Source organism: Cucurbita pepo, chromosome 9, assembly GCF_057944985.1.
Source record: "Cucurbita pepo subsp. pepo isolate OVF chromosome 9, ASM5794498v1, whole genome shotgun sequence".
NCBI lineage: Eukaryota > Viridiplantae > Streptophyta > Magnoliopsida > Cucurbitales > Cucurbitaceae > Cucurbita > Cucurbita pepo.
In genome coordinates this window covers 3,857,437-3,876,606 of record NC_141806.1, presented here as the reverse complement: position 1 = coordinate 3,876,606, position 19,170 = coordinate 3,857,437, and the positions used below count along the sequence as shown (strand labels likewise).

Below are 19,170 nucleotides of genomic sequence, written 5' to 3'. Positions count from 1 at the left end.
TTTCCCTCTATCATTGATGTGAGATTTTATTATCCACCCTTTTTGCGGCCTAATGTCCTTACTCGCACCGTCCGGTATCGCTCTAATACCATTAGTAACGGCCAAAGCCCAATGCTAGCAATATATTTGTCCGTTTCGACCCATTACATATCCCCATCAACCTCACGGTATGAAAACGTGTCTACTAGGGAGAGGTTTCCACACTCTTATAAATAATATTTCTTTCTCCTCTACAATTCAGGTGAGATCTTACAACTCACCTCTTTTGGGACCTAATGTCCTTACTGGCACACCGTCCGGTATCCCTCTGATACCATTAATAACAGCCAAAACCCACTGCTAGCAATATATTGTCTGTTTTAGCCCATTACGTACTATCATCAGCCTCATGGTATTAAAACATGTCTACTAGGGAGAAGTTTCCACCCTGGTTACTTTTGAAAATGGAGTATTTTTACCTCAATTTTTTTATAAGAAAATGTGGGATCCAATCAAATTTACCTCAACTATGCCTAATAACTATCTCACTGTAACTTTAGAGGGTAAAAATGAAATGGGAAGGAGAAGAAGTGGTGAATTTGAATTAAAAATCCAATTTTTTTTTATGGTAAAAAAGTAAAAACAAAGAATTTATGACACAGTCAAAAGCAAAAGGGTAACGTGTAAAAAGAACTGATCCCTATAAATAATGGAAAATCACAGAGAATTTCAGTTCTTTCTCTGTCAAAAAGACACCTCATCTCTCCTCCTTCCAAAACTCATAGATTTGGAAGAACCATCATTAAAAAATTCCCTTTGAGATGAACAATTCCTAAATCATCCTCGCCCTCTTCTTCTTCATCATCATCATCATCATCATCATCATCATCATCTTCCATTTCGAGTAGCATCTGATCCAATTAAACAAAAAAAACTGTGCAATTCTTGGTGGATGAAGTTGGGTTTTCATGGATTTTCGTTTCCATTCCTATGTAATTTCGTTTTCTCAATAAATTTCTAATCGATCTATGATGATCATCGAGAAATTTGGGGATTTTGGGTAAAAAATTTCAGTTTCTGCAAGTTTTTTGATCTGGGTCTGTGTAAATTTTTGTTTTTTTGGAGAAAATCGTGTTTGATCGTTGTGGGTTTGGTTATAATTGTAAACCCTGTTATGGGTCGTTAAGGATTCAAGCTAATTGCTATCATTTCTGGTCATTTTGGCCTCTTTTGATCCATTTTCATCATGTTCTTAGTGTTTCTTGCTGTTCATTCTGCTACTCTTTCACTTGGGTTTGTTTTTTTAGCTTTGTTCGAGCTCAAATTGTAGTGATCGAGTGGTGATTTTGATCTGGGTTGGGTACTTTGGCTCTAAATTCAACGAGTTTTTTTCAAACTAATCCATTGAATGCCTTTGATTCTCCATTTGTTTGTGTTATGAGGAATTTATACAGGCTTGCTTTGTTTGTTCTTATGTAGACTTAAGAGTGGAAGTTTGTTGAACAATCGGATTAATCTAGGTAGATAATGAATGATTCTTCTCCCATGTTCTTGATTTACAATGAATCGGCTAATGTATAGTGATGTCTTTGTTCTATGTGTTCTTGAAATCTCAGCCATTTCTATCAAGTTTGGGCACTGCAGAGCCTTTGGCAGTGCCCATGGATGCCACGACAAGCGAAACGGCGCCTATACAATTCTGTAGCATTCCCGATCAATCGGTTTCGAGTATCGTTACCAATCCAGCAGCGTCAACATTTCCTTTATCGAAACGCCATTGCTTTGGGGAGTCCTGTCCGGGTGAATTCCCCTTAGCTGCTAATCCTTCTATTGTTCTTCATGTCTTGACAGCATGTAACTTGGATCCGAAAGACCTTGCGAAGTTAGAGGCAAGTTCTTACGTTTTTCGGTTGTTCGGGTTTACCAGCATTGTTGTGACTACTTTAGGATTGATTTTGGTTGTGTGTGTGTGTGTGTGTTGCAGGCGACGTGTTCGTTCTTTAGACAGCCTGCGAATTTCGCTCCTGATTATGAATTATCGATTTCGGAACTTGCTGCGTTGGATATGTGTCGAAAGAGAGCTATATTTAAACCTATGACAACAGAGCAGCAGCAAGGTTTGAAGCAAAGATGTGGTGGTTCATGGAAACTGGCATTGAGGTTTTTACTGGCTGGAGAAGCTTGTTGCAGAAGGGAGAAATTCCTGGCGATAGCTGGACCCGGTCATAGCATCGTGGTTACGTCGAAAGGAGCTGTTTACTCGTTTGGTTCCAACAGCTCAGGACAGCTTGGACATGGTACGACCGAAGAAGAATCACGACCTCCTCGCCTAATCAGGTTGCGAAATTCCCAACAAATCTTTCACCTGATACAAAGAGACATACATAGTATAAACATTAATGGACTCCGTGTTGTCGTGTTGTCGTGTTGGCGTGTTGTTGCAGATCCCTGCAAGGAATTCGAATAATTCAGGCAGCAGCAGGGTCCGGGAGGACAATGTTAATAAGCGACGCCGGGCGTGTTTATGCATTTGGCAAGGACTCATTTGGTGAAGCTGAGTATGGAGCTCAAGGAGCTCAAGGAGCTCAAGTCGTTACGACACCGAAGTTGGTCGAATCGCTTAAGGATATATTTGTGGTGCAAGCTGCAATTGGCAATTTCTTCACTGCTGTACTATCAAGAGAAGGTAGAGTGTATACATTTTCTTGGGGAAGTGAGAGTAGGCTCGGTCATCAAACCGAACCGAACGACTTGGAACCACGGGCATTGACGGGAGCCTTAGAGAACGCTCCCGTTGTTCAAATTGCTGCTGGATATTGCTATCTTCTTGCTCTAGCTTGTCATCCTAATGGCATGTAAGCTTCAGTTCATTATATCCTCAAGCAGCATTCCTGTTTTTAAGGTTTCATGTCTTTTCCACTTAGCACAGTTCATTCACAATCCTATGTTGTCAAAAACATCAGGTCAGTGTACTCTGTAGGGTGTGGACTAGGTGGGAAGCTCGGTCACGGTTCAAGAACAGACGAGAAACACGCCCGACTCATCGAACAATTTCAGCTTCTGAATCTTCAGCCAGTCGTGGTCGCTGCTGGTGCTTGGCACGCAGCCATTGTAGGTCAGGACGGTCGAGTTTGTACGTGGGGTTGGGGTCGTTACGGGTGCCTGGGTCATGGAAATGAGGAGTGTGAATCTTCTCCCAAAGTTGTGGAAGCATTAAGCAATGTCAAAGCAGTTCATGTTGCTACAGGAGATTACACAACCTTTGTAGTATCGGACGATGGCGACGTGTATTCTTTCGGTTGCGGAGAATCCGCTAGTCTGGGGCATAACAATGGCGTCGCCGCCGCCGCCCATGGAGAGGTCTCCCTTTCTCCTTGCTCTTACTGTCTTCTTTACTTATACTATATAACAACTATCATCATAAACTGATTCAGTTCTTTAGGATGGATATGTTATCATGTTGCATCGGGTTCCATCTCGAATGCTTTCTACACCGTGCTTTGTTAGAAATTACGACTCTCCACAATGATATGATATTGTCCACTTTGAGCATAAGTCCTCGTGGCCTTGCTTTGAGCTTCCCCAAAAGGCCTCGTACCAATTGGGACTCCCTCCCAACAATCCTCCCCTCGAACAAAGTACACTACAATGTCTTTCCTGAAGCCTATGGAGCCCTCGAACAAAGTATACCCTTTTTCGACACTTGAGTCACCTTTAACTACACCTTTGAGGCTCACAACTTCTTTGTTCGGCATTTGAGGATTCTATTAACATAGCTAAGTAAAGGACGTGACTCTGATACCATATGATCTGTTGAATTCTAACGAGTAATAGATTTTGTTATGGATGTTGTGCAGCAGGGGAATCGGCACCCTCACATTTTAAGCCCGGAACTGGTAACGTCTTTGAAGCAAATTAACGAGAGGGTAGTTCAGATTAGCCTCACTAACTCAATTTACTGGAATGCACACACCTTCGCACTGACCGAGTCGGGAAAGTTGTATGCATTTGGTGCTGGTGACAAAGGGCAGCTCGGAGTCGAACTTATGGCGAATCAAACCGAAAGGGGAAATCCAGAGCGAGTTGACATTGATCTAAATTAACCAAACAAGAACAAAGAACGAACTCAGTAACTTACTCTCAGCAAACACAGCTCCATTTGGCGTATGAAATTATTAATTTGTAAATAGAAAAAAAGAAGTTTATGGTGTTTATAGTCTTGTTAACATTCTATGGAAGCTTCAGATGGAGTTTAGGGTGGATTTGGTTTCGTCTTCTTTTACGTTATTCGAAGATTATAATCGACCATTGAAATGAACGAAACAGTGGATTAAGATCTTAAGAACGAACGAAACAGCAAATCGATTTCGTAGAACGAGACAAAGAAAACAATATCAATACGAAATCGATTCTTGACCGTGCGGCGTCGTGATCTATATACGCACACGACCAGCCTTAAGGGGAATTAAGCCCCATATATATTTTTCGCCCCGGCTTTGTAGCTTCGTCGGACCTTAGGCGAGGTTTGTCTTCGCCAATCGAACATCGCTTGTGCGGAATCCAAGCTTGTTCAACCACACACGCCGCCTGTGCGTGTATGTTCAATCGTCTGCGACATATCCAACTTGCCTCTACGCTAGGCCAACTCATTCGGCTCGACCTTGCCTCTACTCGCGCCAAGGTCTCTCAATACAACGTCGCATCTCATCTTGCCATCTCGATCCCCATCGACGGGTCCATATGTCTTGACGCCATCCCGAGTCTCGGGATGTCGTCGGCCATCATAACTCGTTCGGTTGTGCCATCGAGAATGGGCCCGCGTGTCGTTCATCTCATCGGGGCTTCCCGAACATCCATCCATCCGGGTTCTATCGAGGCATAGGCCCTCCCGTGCCCATGCCGAGTCATTTACGGATACCGTACCGGATAGCGGGTGTATGTAGCAACCTCCAACACGCGGGCTAGGGCGCAATACCGGCACACTCGTGCCGTCCGGTACTGTCCTTCAAAAACCCATTTCAAAGGAAGTCGCCCGAGGCACTCGTCGCGGCACGCTCGCCCACACTGTGACACACGTATGTGCCATATATATATATATTATGTATATATATATAATGTAATAAACATATTTGTAATCAGAATATATATATATATTTTGTCAATTTATAGTGATTATTTCAATCAACAAAATATAATAAATTATTGAATAATTTTGAACCCTATTCCCAAAAATAAATGAATAATTTTGCAATAATGGAATATAAAAAATGATGGAAAATCGAGAATATAAATGCATACCATTCTTCAAAATCCCGACTCCACAAAAATTTAAATTTCTATAACGAAGAAGACTGTAACGAATAAGCTTCCCCGTCCCCGAAGACATTTCTATAGGTCAGATGTTAAATTTCTATACCAATTTAAATTTTTATCCAATAATTAATATACAATATATATATATATATATATATAATCAAATAATCGATCAAGAGACAACAAAGAGAACATAAACTTCTTTTAGAAACTTCAGCTCAGCTCAGCTCATCTAAAATTCACTGAAATGCTGATGATTTTATAGCATTCCTTGACGCCCAACGCCCATCTACTACATGAGAAAAGCTAAATTTGGACTAGAAAACCTCTGGCCATCAATGAAAGAATTGAAGTAATGAATCACATTTCGTACAAATTATACAGAAAACGAGATCATATTTTACACCTACGAACCAGCGGTGAAGCACGTAACCTAACCAAACCGAACCGAACCGAGGTGCAAGCTCTTCAAGGGGGAAACATGGGAGCATTTGATCCAATAAGTCAGGGACTGTACTCTACCCAATTGCCAAAGCTCAAGAATCTTTGCATCAGTACATTCCTTTGAAAACAGGATTAGTTCGGCATATGCTTGCTCCGTACTCATCATATTCTGCTTTTGTATGACAAGCCTGTATTGAAATTGAACAAAATTAGTTCTTCGATTAGAGAAACTCGTGAACGGATCGATTTCCAATGTTGCATACGAGATGAGACCATATGCAAGTATCTATTGTATCTAAGTTATCAATACTGTGAGATCTCATATCGGTTGGAGAGGGGAACAGAGCATTCTTTATAAGGGTGTGGAAACCTCTCCCCTAGCAGACGCGTTTTAAAAACTTTGAGAGGAAGCCCGAAAGGGAATGTCCAAATAGGACAATATCTGCTAACGGTAGACTTGGGCCGTTACAAATGGTATCAGAGCTAGACACCGGGCGATTGTGAGATACCACATCAGTTGGAGAAGGGAATGAAACATTGTTTATAAGGGTGTGGAAACCTCTCCCTAGCAGACGTATTTTAAAAACCTTGAAGGGAAGCTCGAAAGGGAAAGTCCAAGAAAGAACAATATCTGCTATCGGTGGACTTAGGGGCATTACAAATACTCTCTAAGCATATTAAAAGATTATTGATAAGTTCCCCAAGAGTCGCTCTACGAACACTTGGGAAGCTCTCGTGTCAAAGAACAACCGTTTCCGATAAACTGCTTGAACGAACAGACTCATTAAAAGATGTGCAATCTTCGCAGATTCATTTCTCCCTATTTATTAAACCGAACGCGCCCTTCCCCAACCCACCAGACAAGAAAAGCACCTAACAGGGATCAATATCGATAGCCCTTCCAAAAAACATTGTAATTGGCATATCATACTTTCATATAAAGGATATAGCATACATACCGCAAAAAACTCAGGAGTTGATGCAAGAACAGAACCTCCAAACCAGACGGCAAATCTCTGGATGGGATGGCTAATAACATTGACTTCCACTGGATGCGACTGAAAATGGGACAAAAATTACCAATTAATGTCCTGTAATACTATAACCAGAGTTTTTAAAAAGAAAAACATGACAATTCTCACTTTTATTTCCCCTCCTAGTCTAGCTTCGGACGCAAGGATCCGGGCATCCACGATTTTCTTCAAGTCTCTTTGTAATCTCCTATGGAAGTCCTTGAACATAGTTGAGCCTCCAGATAGAACTATATTCTAAGATAAACATAAAATCTATTTAATAACAGAAGAAGACTTTTGTAAAGAATACGAATAGACTCAATGTAAAACAGTCATGGAATATGTCTAAGCAGTTCAAATAGACTCACTCTAGAAAGGAGCCACTCTAAGCAGTTCAAACAGTCATGGAATATGTCTAAGCAGTTCAAGAGTGAACAGAAGTGTATGGGAATTGGAACCAAATAGAATGTTCTCCAGGAGCTCCTAGCTCCATGATCTTGCCACTCACAGGACCGAGGAGCCCCCCATCTTTTTTTGACAGTGTATGGACAGACCATTACCCAAAGAAAGCAAAATTCATTCATTAGGAGGTTAGCCACAAAGCCAGATACCCACAACAAGCTACAACGTAGGATGCATTTCATGAGTATTTCGCGACACGGGTACTCCATTTGCAAAAACAAAGAAACACGAGCCATATATTTTTCATACGACATTTTGCTCAGCGGTCATGGGGAAGGATCCTCCCTTATTTTAATTGGTATACAGCCCTACTAAATGATCCAAATCACCTCTTTTACTCACTCGCAGGACACCCTGTGGCCATGCAAGAAGGGTCGACGCTTCTTGCTAGAGCATTCTAATGGATTACATGAACGGACAAAAAGAAATCAAAGGATTTTTCAAGGGAAGGAACACTCTTTTGATCATTATTTTATGCCTTAATTTACTTGGTTATTTCTGAGTGTAAATGCTCCCCTTAGTAAATGCACACACAACGTAACAAACGTTCAAAACGTCTCCCAATAAAGACGACTACTATCATCAGATCAATTCAGGCTACTTTACCTTGTACAATGCTCTTCTGGTATCAATTGGTGCAGACTGTATACACCTGTCTATTACTGTAGGCAAAGGGGTGGTAAACTCGCTGCTATATATTTCAGGATTGAAGAACACCTGAAGATCAAAAAAGATCACCAAGTAGTTCAGCACTATCTGTTTATAATTAAAATTGCAAAGTGAACACCATGATAACAATAACTTTCTAATCATCGTAGCCTAACCCAGACATGCAATTACGATATCTACTATGAAATTCATCGTGATGATATAAGCTAAAAGCAAACCTCAGGACCAAGAAATCGTTCATAGCCAATATCACAAGAGTACGGTGCGCCGGTCTTAGGTTTAATACCCTTCCAATTCTTTAGGTATTTGCCTGGCTCTCTATCGTGCTTATTGAACTCCTGAAATCAATGACACACAAACCTGATCAAATCATCGACACAGAGATATATCGAGAAGCTAACAAAACTATAACAGAGTAGGTTGAGAAGTGAGTTGTTTACTTTAAACCAACTTATGATTGAAAGGAGTCTTAAAGAGGTGCTATTTTTGGTTTCTACCAAGATTTATAAATTAAGTACAGTAAAGTTCCAACCTTGACAATGTCGGAACTGGTATAGCAATACATTTCCTTGACTTTTCTAGCCACTTCAAAAGAGTCCTCCGGTGGTACATTCTCTCCTCTTTCCTAAACAGAACGGTAAATTTGCAAGAGTTTGTGAGCCCAACAATAAGCAACGGCTCATTCCATAAACTAAAATTAATGAAAAATAATAAAATAATAAAACCCGACGTTTTTTACTTATATCCTCAATTTCGGTAAGCTTTTGATATCAACATCTCCAAAGGAACATAAATATGAAAGTACACAGATTGAACTTCAACAACAATATGCACATTTCCAAAAAAAATGAGCCCGCAAAAGAGATTTCCATTAAAAAGGAAGGGACTCCAATTAAGTAAGACAAAACCTAAAGACATTAAACCTCACTAGGGACCACACCTCTGAAGGGTCCCTCTCAACGTTCTATTGTTACTATCGCTCGGAAGGCCCCACGATAAAGGGCATGCCTCAACTTGCCACCAAAACCTCCCCTTCTTACGAAAAGGCAAATGAAGGAGGAACCAATGATCATTTCCCTACCGCATCTTTGTCTGGCACCCTAAAAACCAAACCATCCAAAAACAAGTTCCAGACTGACCATACAAAATCACAGCTCCACAAGAAAATGATCCCGCCTTCCAAAAAAGGCATCTTTCTCACTAGGCTATCAAAAGTTTCACTCGTCCCTCGATACCTGCCAGGTGAATTCTTTGGAATTTTTACTTTTCACAAATGAGAAATATTAGATTCACAAGGCGGAGAGGGATGCAATAACCAACGAAAGAGCAAAGTACAAGAAAATTCCTCAGACAAGCTAGAATTCTAGTAACCAATATCCCTCCTCTCAGGCTTAAATTGAAATTTTTCAATCAAAGAAAGAAGACTCAGAACACTCATCATCTATCTATTGGACAACGCACAAGGGAACCCAAAAGAAAACGAGGGAGAGATAGTAGAAAAAGACAAGACATCAGCCACATGACGACTTCTTGTAAAAGATAAATGATCTAAACAAGGAAACATGAAGCAGAGGGGGCGATCCCCTATCCAATTATCTTCATTATCTTCCCAATATAAAGTTCCTTTCCATTGCTAACCACACAATGTACTAACTCAGAAAAATAAGGGAGCTCTAAGGCTTTTCCTTTCCGTGGATTCCTGTAAGAACCTTTATCCCACACCAAAGGCCAAAGGGCATTAGACTCGAGAAGGAACCACCAAAGCCATTTTTCTAACAGAGCTCTATTACAAACTCCAAGATTTTCAAGTTCTAGCCCACCAAGACTGACCAGCCTTCCCATCATCTCTCAATTCGCTAGGTGCACTCCTCCCCCACTTCAACCCCTTCCCGAAGGAAATTTCACATCAACTTCTTAATAACCTTACATACCTCGCAAAGTGCACAAAAATGGGAAAAGAAGTAAATTAGGATACTGCAAAGCACTGAGCTAATGAGAAGTCGTGCTACCACCTTTAGAGAAAAAAAACTTTGTTTCAAGAGGCCAGTCTTTTCCTCATCTTGTCCATAACCAGACTACAAAAGTAAAGGCTTCTAGGATTACTACAAAGAGGAAGACCCAAGTAAGAAGTAAGGAAGACACTGATCTCACACCCAACGAAAGAAACCCATCTTCCCAACCTTTCGGCCTCACAGTTCAAACCTAGGAGTTGACATTTACCACTATTGATTCTAAGCCCTAACATAGCTTCAAAGAATGCAAGCACATGGTTCAACACATTAATAAGGATCTAGTGATGAAGGGACCTAGTATAGCTCCAAAACCAAGATCTCCATTTGTTACAACTAGTTGGTGCATGCTATCAGATCTCGAGCAACAAGAGGTTGTCATAACTTCACAAAAATACCTATTATCTCATTTTTACCATGAAAGTTACTTTTTACATATGCCACCACATTTTTCACTCGATCTAAAGACGGGGCCACTAGTTACCATTTAATCACAAGAATTAAAGAATCAAATAAGCTCGGCTAAGTATCAACAAGCTAGTTATCATTTCTTCACAAGAATTAACAAATCAAGTAACCTCGACAAAGTAGAACCAGGCAAAACCATGGATATCAGATCATCAACACCTCATCTTAAAAATTAAAAAAAAAAAAAAAACACTCCCTCATTATGTCCAATAACATGGATGTGGAAGAACGAAGGATTCACACACAAATAGCACAGGTTAATCAGTCAACAGTAACAAATTGAAGGATCAAATAATGAAAACTTAGCAAAAAGGCATTCCTCTAAATAGTTCCATTTCCACATTCTTAAGACTTTCCAGTAATAACCTGCTGGTGCCAGTGATACATATGTTAGGTAGTAGCAGTCGATAAGGACAGGGTTTCACAGTTGACCTCAAGCACTATACTGGACCCTCAAGACAATCAAAATACAATTCTTAAACCAAAAGAAGACGAAGAAGAGAGCTAAAGAGAAACAACATACCTTCATGAGCTGATGGACAAAGAGTGTCACGTCTTTGCCAGCAATGGGAATTGACCTAATGCTGCTCCCAATAACATAGCCATCTGCAACAGGCACAATATGAGAAGCCCCATCTCCAATGTCCACTACAACCCCTGTCATCTCACGCTAAGATAGGCTACTTGTCAAATCCATGAGCAAAAGATTAATGCAAATTAAGACACATAAAATAATATTCGCAATGAAAAAGATGATTACAACTAGGTTTCTTTTAAAGATTCACAACAGACATAGAAACAGAACGGTGGATCTTCAAACAGATAATGATAGATTCTGCCCTTTCCTTCTATAATTGTGAAGTGGCTTAATTATTATTATTTTTTGGGCAAAACGTTATGACTATTCAATAATTGTGAAGTGGCTAAATCTTTTGGGAAATGCCTTTCCCACAGAGGGAAAAAGCAAGAAATACAAGTCCACGCTAAAATAGGATAAAGGGATCCTAGCTTTTTATTTTGGAGGCAGCTTTACTAAATCAAAAAGGTGCTGTACAGGAATGAAGAAGTGGACAATTGCCATCATAATCAACTGTTTGAAGGAATCTAAAAACCTCTCAAGCAAAGCTTCCAAAGAGTAGCAACTGCTTTGTGGGTATTTTAAAAAACACTTAATAGTTGCAAAATTTGTGCTTTTAATCATCTAAAATCAAGAACAATATTTAGAATTGTCTGCAAATTACACACCAACCTTAGATGTAGTATATCCGGCAGCAAGAGCAAGCACGGAATTGACAGCAATATAAAGACCCGGCACGTTGAATGTCTCGAACATGATTTCACCCGTATACTCTCGGCTCTCGGGTGCCGTAAGGGGGCTCTCCGTCAAAAGAAAATAATGATCCTCCGGATCACACCGCAAATAATTAAACATACACTGCTGCCAGAACCGCTCCATGGCATCCCAATTGTAAACCTGACCCTTTCGAATTGGATAACTGAGATTATAAGTACTACTAGATCTCGACTTAGCCAGCGCTTCATCTCCAATAAAGAAATCAAGATCTGCCATTACACCAGCATTATGCTGCGCAAGCCAATTCGCTTTCGACGAATTTTTCGATTGGTTTAAGAATGATTCGTTAACTGCAACTACACTAGGAACAATAAAACACGGCTCTACATTGCCGGCAAACCCCATTTTAGTATATCTGAAAACGAAACAATAACAAAAACAAAAAGTTGAAAAAAAAAGCAGCATTAGATAGTTCAACCAAACAGACGTTACTCAACTACAAACACCAACATTAATGAAATTAGTAATCAAAGTTCATATTGGCATTTCGTCGAACAAGTAATAGCCACCACCACAACCCGCCCAACCAAACTCATAGACATTGTAGATAGAATGTTAAAGAATACCCGGTGCCACTGTCGATTACTACAGCGGGGCGAGCGGCAGCTGGGTCCATGGGGAAAAGGGAGAATATCGCAAAGCTCGTAGTTGTCGACGGTAATAAGAAGATTCTGGTAATGGAAGTGGACCTGCAACTGAGATCCGGAATAAGGTCGAAAACAGAGGAACATGGTCATCAACGGCGCTCGAACAAGCGCGATAGAACAAGACAAGAAGAAGAAGACGACGAGGACGTTGACGGAGCAGTATCAGACTTGGATCGCAAGCGAACGGAGCGACTCAACACAGAGCTTGATAACTTGTAATCAATTAACGCACCAGCCATTTTCGTTTTCAATCTCTAAGAACAATAAGCGAAATTAGTGAATCAAGAAACTCCGACAAACTTCATAATCATTGTTTGTCGCCGATGCTTTTCTTCGCAATCGAACAAAAACGCAATCACTTAGGCGACCTCTGTGGGTTTCGGGGTTGGGGCTTTTGCTTTTTGGAGCAGACAATTTTGTCAGAAAGTATATATGTCATTTCTCCATTTTCCACCGTTGGATTCCCACCCCGAATGGAGCTTCCACAGCCGTCCGATCTCTTGGGCCCACTCAAATTCAAAAGGCTCCGACATCCGCCGGCCCAATGGGCCCTCCTTCAGCAATACCGGATTCAGCTAATTTTTTATTTTTTTAAAAAATATTTGTTGTCATGGTCATGTTTGTCCAAGGTATGTTCCATGTAGTTGCATGACGGATATTCCGATCATGTTTATTCAATACGTGTCAATATGAGGGTGTATGACCGGTAGACAAAATCATGAATACGCTCGTCAGGACTAAAATGCCCTATAGAAAGATGTTACGAATTACCGATTCTTCTATTCGGGTTATATGCTATCAAAGTCGTTTGTTGTTACTTATTTGCTTTTAGCTTATAACATAATTTTTTTAAAAAAAATTGTTTTTAACTTATTTCTATCGCTCACGTTTTCTAAAAATTTCTCTCAAACGTGATTTGAAGCTCGAGCATAGCCTATTATTGTCTGTGTAGTCTGAATTTTGCATGGCTGGCTTGTTAATTAGGTTATAACAAGTACCGCACAACCGCTATCTCGCTGATGCAAGAGAGCGATTTTGTGACACCAGACACCCCTCAGTTGTAGCTCGTCCTCGACTTGCTTCGGCTTGGTATATCCGATGTATTTGACTCGGCGTTGACCTATTTGAAATCTCATACCCTTTCCTAACATTGTGAACCGTCTTGGAGTTTATATATATATATATATATATATTTTTTAATTTCCATTTTTATAGACCAATGTGAAGGAAGGTGCAGCAGAATGCTGATAGCGGGAAAATATGAGGCAAGCCATGCCCAAAATGGCGAGTGTGCGCTCCGTTGGTAGCTTCACGAGCTTACCCAATCGGCCCCGCGATGTTTCCAGCGTTTTCCGGTCACGGAGGACGGTGGTTCAGTCGAGAATGGGAGGGTTTGGATTCTTTTTCAGGGCTACGAAATGTCGCCTTCTTCACAGCAAAACTGCTACATCAGCTATGGACAATGAATATTCCTCGCGCAAGCTTACCCATAGCTCACAGGTTTACTTTCTACTTGATTCAATTTCTTAGGATTTGCATAATTTTAGATTCTGAGTTGATAGCTATATTCACAACAATAGCGAGTTCAGAAAAGCTTATAACTAATGGTGATTTGCTCATTCTCACTCGAAACCAAAATTTGTTGATATTGTTCATCAGTTGTCTTCGTCTTAACTCATAGCAGTACGAATCTGTTTTGCATTTTCTGTTTTTGGAGTACAAATAGTGATGGATTATTCTGGTAGGTAGGTTGTCCAATTTGGTGGTGAAGATTTCGTGGCGAGATTATTGGACAGAAGATGGGCGTTGGCTAATCCTGAATCCAAAATAAACAAAGTTATTCTATTAACTGCAGATACAAATCTTGAAGGTTCACCCGCCAATCACTTGTGCTTGGCAGTAGATACTAATATTTGTACGTATAATGATCTGTCGAGAGCAAATGCTTCAGAGCAGTCATTCTACGTTGTTAGGGATGATTTGTTGCATCCGCTGATAAATGGCAACAAGGCAAGAAAACTAGATGGATTTCTACCTCTTATTGAAGATAATTTAGTGACGGATGTGGTAAGATTATATCTCTTTGGGCATATCAGGAAGCTTTTCTATTGAATTGATTGTTCATGGGCTGCTGTGAATGTTACTTCTATACAAGTTTCCATGCGTTAATATCTTTCTTATTGGTTCCTTGGAAGGAGAAATGGTGGAATGTTGTAGAAAATAATGCATATGGACGATGATTTTTGGTCGTTTTTTATTTTATTTATTATCTATCTTTTGTGCTGAATGGTAAAAGCTTTTGAGGGAAAGAAATTCAATCCATGGTGACCATCTGCTTAGAATTTAGTATTCTAGGTGTTTCTTGGCATCCAAATGTGGTAGGATCGAGTGTTTGTCTTGCGAGATTAGTCTAGGTGTGTGTTCACTATATCTTAAAAATAGAATAGTGTGATATATAGATATTCTATTAGGTTATAATTTATATTCTTATTTTAACTATATCCAAATTTTGGTTTAGTTAGTTACTTGTAATAGTCTAAGCCCTCCACTAGCAGATATTGTCCTCTTTGAGATTTTCCTTTCGGGTTTCCCCTCAATGTTTTTAAAACGTTCTCCTCCTCAATCGACGTGAGACCTCACCGTTAATCAAGTAAGTACCATAGATTTTATGAGCAGTGGATTCCTTAGTTTTAGGGATTTTTATTAGTTAGTAATTCCATTCTAGGCTGAATTGAATGACAAAGATAACAAGATTCATGTCTATTATCCTTTAAAATTCTCTGTCATTTCTTTTTTATTTTTGTTTGTGACATGATTATGTACTACAGTGCGACTCTGTGAGAGATACGTGTTTATTGTCTCTCAGGGTCATAAAAATATGTCTTCTTTAAGCATTTTATATTAAGCAGATAGCTGCTGATGATTGGCATTGATATCACCCTTAACTTTTTGTTTAGAGGATGCATTTGGCGCATAAGTTCATCTACATTTCTTGGAGTTGATGGAACCAAAACTCTTTATTTTGTTTAGTTTTGTTCATAACTATGCCTACTCTGAATCATGCCACCTATTGGCCCGTAGGATCAGGAACAATACACTGAATTTGAACCATTTTATAGGTTACATGTGGGGGTTGTCAAAGTGCACATGCAGCTGCTACTGGTAGGTTCTTTCCTGTGTGAAAAACTTATCTCCCTTTCTTTCTCTATTCTTTGCACAAGTGTAAAACCACAAGTATATGATGTCAAGTTTTAGCGGAGTGACAAGAAAAAGATGGTGTTCTCATGCATTAGGGTACATTTGGTTCAGCTTCACTCGTGCCACGGTGCTTGGATGTTTTCTTAAATATATATATTTTTCTCCCTGCAAAATAATATATGTGCTATAATTTACTCCAAAAGACTTAAACTGACCCAAAACATATCTAAAAAGTGTAGAATATATAACAAAATTGAGCCTGGTAGAAATTTGTTTCTGCGTACTGATTTTCTACTTTCAGCTGTTTTATGTGCAGAAAGAGGTCTGAGATCACATTTACTTCTACGAGGGGAGCAACCAGAACTCTTAACTGGATACAACTTAATGTCAACAATATATGGAAACGTCACTTATGTTCCCAGATCTATTTATGCCAACAGGGAAAAAATGCTCAAGACTCAAGCTGAGTTGGTGGCAGGAAGTAGTGGTAGTATCTTATGGTTCGATGATGTTTTTCAATCTTCTATCATGAAGCAACCGTGTTCTACTACAAATTCTGTGCCAGTTGATTATGATTTTCATATAAGGGCTAGAAAGTATGAAAGAAAGGTTATAGTTATCAATGAAGGAGCTGGAGATTCAATTGCCTTGCTAGGTAACTGAAAACCATTCTTTCTAAAGTGAGTGTAGTCTTAATATACGTACACGTTCCATCAAGCATATATTACATATTGTTTGAGCATTGATATAATTAAATTTATTATAACCCATCAGCTTAAACTTTTAAGTTGATCGATGATTTAACATGATATCAGAGTAGAATGTCTTGAGTTCGAAACCTTGTAATGTCATTTCCTTTCCAACTTATATTGATTTTTACTTACCTGGTCTTCTACAAAATTTTAAGCCCACAAGTGAGGGAGAGTGTTGGACTTTATGACATAATTAAATTTAGCATAATCTATCAGTTTATTTACTTTTGATCCTAGCATGAGGGTTTGTTTTTACATTTTTAGTTTTGGTCCTGAAATGATTTTCCGTAACATTGGCGTGGATATGAATTTCGAATCTAGACTTTGTGGCAGCCTTGTAAACATTATGGGGAAGCATTTTTGTTTGTCGTTTTCCAGGATTTTGTATTTACATGCTGCAGTTATATTTGAATATTGCTTGTTGGCAAACCTTGACTTGCAAACATGATATGGATAAAACAAAATCTTGTATGAAAATATGCCTTCCAGTTTGACTAACTCGATGCAACGATGTAGTTCTATGGTTAGTATGTACGAGAATGGCTTGATTAGATACTCATGCATAAATATGAACGTTGGTGGGAAGATTAAATAAAGTTTTTGAACTCTATTCTATTCTGTTTCACCTGAAAGTTAGGGGGCTAAAGAAAATCCAAAGAACTTGTGTTTTGAAAGTTCCTTAAATCACAATTCTGGAAAGCTGTAAACTTCCTCAAGATTATTTTTACTTCCATCTTTATTTAGCATGTTTTTATTTTTCGCTAAGGAAGCAATGTGCTTATCATAATGTATACACAATTACTTATCTAGACCAAGTTTTTATTTGTTCGTATTTCTTTTCAGGCGTTCTTTCCTTGCTAAAAGTTCACGCTTTTGTAGGTTTAATTCGATTGGTGAACTACCTTTCTCAGGATCATTTACTTGGGAAACAGAGGGCTATTAAGTTCGTCATTGATGCTGGTACTGGGACGACTGCTATCGGTTTGGGTCTTGGAGCTCTATGTTTAGGGTGTGTACACTGATCTGTCTGGTGAAACCCATCTGGGAATTGCATTAGCTTCTAAGTTTTACTAATTTTCATTGAAACACTCTTTCTTTGTCATTCCTGCTAGGCTCCCGTGGGAGGTAACAGCAGTGATGCTGGCTGATAGAATTGATGGGTATAAGCGGCAGGAGAAGCGTTTGATTTCCGAATTCAAGAAGCATTTTGGCTATCCTGTTGGCGTTGGCCTAGGCAAGGATGAAGTAAATGGCGGAATTGTAAATTGGGTAGAGCGTTTCCGTCCAAGAAAGTGAGTATTTCTTTCTAATCTTAACCTCTTCTACCGTAGATTATTTCTCTCCAGGCTTGCATTTATGGTAGTATTCAGAACTGGCTCAGGGAGTTAATAGACCTGCAAAGACTAGGTTTAGATCATATTCATTTTAGCAAAAACTTTAGGTTTCTAAACATAATAATATCGTAGTAATTGAATTAGGCTGCGTCTATGTTATATTCTCTGTCCCATCTTGTAGATTTGGCAATGTGCTGGATGGTGAAGTAGAGATATGCAAACTAATTGCTCAGGAAACCGGTATTCTTGTTGATCCTATTTACACTCTAGCTGCTTGGGAAATGGCTACTTTTCTTTCTCAAAAGGGAGCCAAAGTGAAAGCAGATGTGGTGATGCTTCACACTGGTGGTACCCTAGGCATGTTTGGAATAGCTCAAAGGTATAAATCTTACTTCAACAACCTCAAAAATGTTTAACAATTGTAGAATAATAAGTCAAGTTTTATAAAAACAATTGAGTTCTATCCCTTAACCTCAGCTATCTGTTTGATAATATATATGGCATGAGTGCACCATGGCAAGTTAATAAAATGATAAATTAGTATGCATACATGTGCATATACACATTTAGGAAGTAAAATGCACATTTGGACTCTGTTATAGCCATTTCTGTACATTCAATGTACTCTACGGATAGAGGAATACATAGAGTTGAACATAGTAAAATAAGAAATTGTTCGTTTGAAAATTTTCCGAAAAGCTAATCATAGGTTCTTCTCTCCATCGGAACAATAGGGCCGTTATGCTCATTACTAAACTTGTTGAAGAGATGAAATATAACCAAGGTATATCTTTTTTATCAGAGGTTGAATCGATCATCAGAAGAAGAATTAGGCCAAAAATTAGGATACATTCTAGGAAAATAAAACTTCCATCGAAGAGAAGCAAATGAAAGGCTTTCATAAAAATTCTCGTAGAATCGAGAATGAAGTTTTCATTCTGTACATGCCAGATCATGAATTAGTAACTGCATCCAATCTCCAAAAAAATCCCAATTGTTTCGAATTTTCTCTTTTTGGAATGGAATATTTACGGAATCCCCATGAATAGGATCAAACCATACATTCTTTGGAGTTGCCTTTAGCTAGTCTTTTTTATCGGAGGGATAGTGTGAGATCCCACATCGGTTGGAGAGGGGAACGAAACATTCTTTATATAGGTATGAAAGCCCCTCCCTAGCAGATGCGTTTTATTGCGGGAAACCTCGAAAGGAAAAGTCTAAAAAAGACAATATCTGTCGGCAGTGGAGTTGAGCTGTTACCGGTGTGTGGAGGTGGGGTTGGAAAGAAGGGAGTCATGGTTAAAGAATGGAGTGTGGTGATGGTCATGTCTTGAAAATTCATATCAATGTAAAAATGTGCTTTGTGAACACTAAAATGCCTCCCTCCCTTCCTTACTTGCCTAAGTTATAAAGATGTCTCAAAGGATAAACCAACTGTTGATACTAGTTTACAAAAGTACCTTTTCCTATAGTGGTGTGTGTCATTGGCAGGGAAATAGTTGTAGCAGTGGTGGGTAACTGAAATGAT

The 19,170-nt window shown here is 39.3% G+C and overlaps 3 protein-coding genes across 10 annotated transcripts; 2 read left to right on the top strand and 1 right to left on the bottom strand.

Moving 5' to 3' along the window:
• Positions 1-719: 719 nt before the first annotated feature.
• Positions 720-4,249, top strand: LOC111801881 (ultraviolet-B receptor UVR8). Of its 6 annotated transcripts, XM_023686094.2 has the most exons (7): positions 720-971; positions 1,459-1,499; positions 1,596-1,868; positions 1,964-2,316; positions 2,424-2,834; positions 2,943-3,339; positions 3,837-4,249. In XM_023686094.2, exons 3-7 carry the CDS (start codon positions 1,641-1,643, stop codon positions 4,080-4,082), a joined length of 1,635 nt encoding a protein of 544 aa, XP_023541862.2. In that variant the 5' UTR covers positions 720-971; positions 1,459-1,499; positions 1,596-1,640; the 3' UTR covers positions 4,083-4,249. The 6 variants fall into 6 exon arrangements, with proteins under 6 accessions (XP_023541862.2, XP_023541860.2, XP_023541858.2 ...); XM_023686092.2 differs by lacking the exon at positions 1,459-1,499; XM_023686090.2 differs by having other exon boundaries at positions 1,459-1,868.
• Positions 4,250-5,480: 1,231 nt separating this feature from the next.
• LOC111802037 (actin-related protein 3) lies at positions 5,481-12,755 on the bottom strand. Of its 2 annotated transcripts, XM_023686294.2 has the most exons (9): positions 12,278-12,755; positions 11,607-12,066; positions 10,881-11,027; positions 8,413-8,505; positions 8,099-8,218; positions 7,818-7,928; positions 6,879-7,004; positions 6,696-6,794; positions 5,481-5,924 (listed from the first exon to the last, which is right to left on the bottom strand). In XM_023686294.2, the coding sequence occupies exons 1-9, from the start codon at positions 12,325-12,327 to the stop codon at positions 5,844-5,846; spliced, it is 1,287 nt and encodes a 428-aa protein (XP_023542062.2). In that variant the 5' UTR covers positions 12,328-12,755; the 3' UTR covers positions 5,481-5,843. The 2 variants fall into 2 exon arrangements, 1 of the variants encoding a protein (XP_023542062.2); XR_002816222.2 differs by lacking the exon at positions 5,481-5,924 and having other exon boundaries at positions 6,879-6,997.
• Positions 12,756-13,574: 819 nt separating this feature from the next.
• LOC111801430 (Pyridoxal-5'-phosphate-dependent enzyme family protein) lies at positions 13,575-18,115 on the top strand. 2 transcript variants are annotated; one of them, XM_023685428.2, is made up of 7 exons: positions 13,575-13,858; positions 14,108-14,425; positions 15,478-15,520; positions 15,873-16,211; positions 17,188-17,317; positions 17,421-17,600; positions 17,824-18,115. In XM_023685428.2, exons 1-7 carry the CDS (start codon positions 13,619-13,621, stop codon positions 18,056-18,058), a joined length of 1,485 nt encoding a protein of 494 aa, XP_023541196.2. In that variant the 5' UTR covers positions 13,575-13,618; the 3' UTR covers positions 18,059-18,115. The 2 variants fall into 2 exon arrangements, with proteins under 2 accessions (XP_023541196.2, XP_023541195.2); XM_023685427.2 differs by having other exon boundaries at positions 15,858-16,211.
• Positions 18,116-19,170: the final 1,055 nt, after the last annotated feature.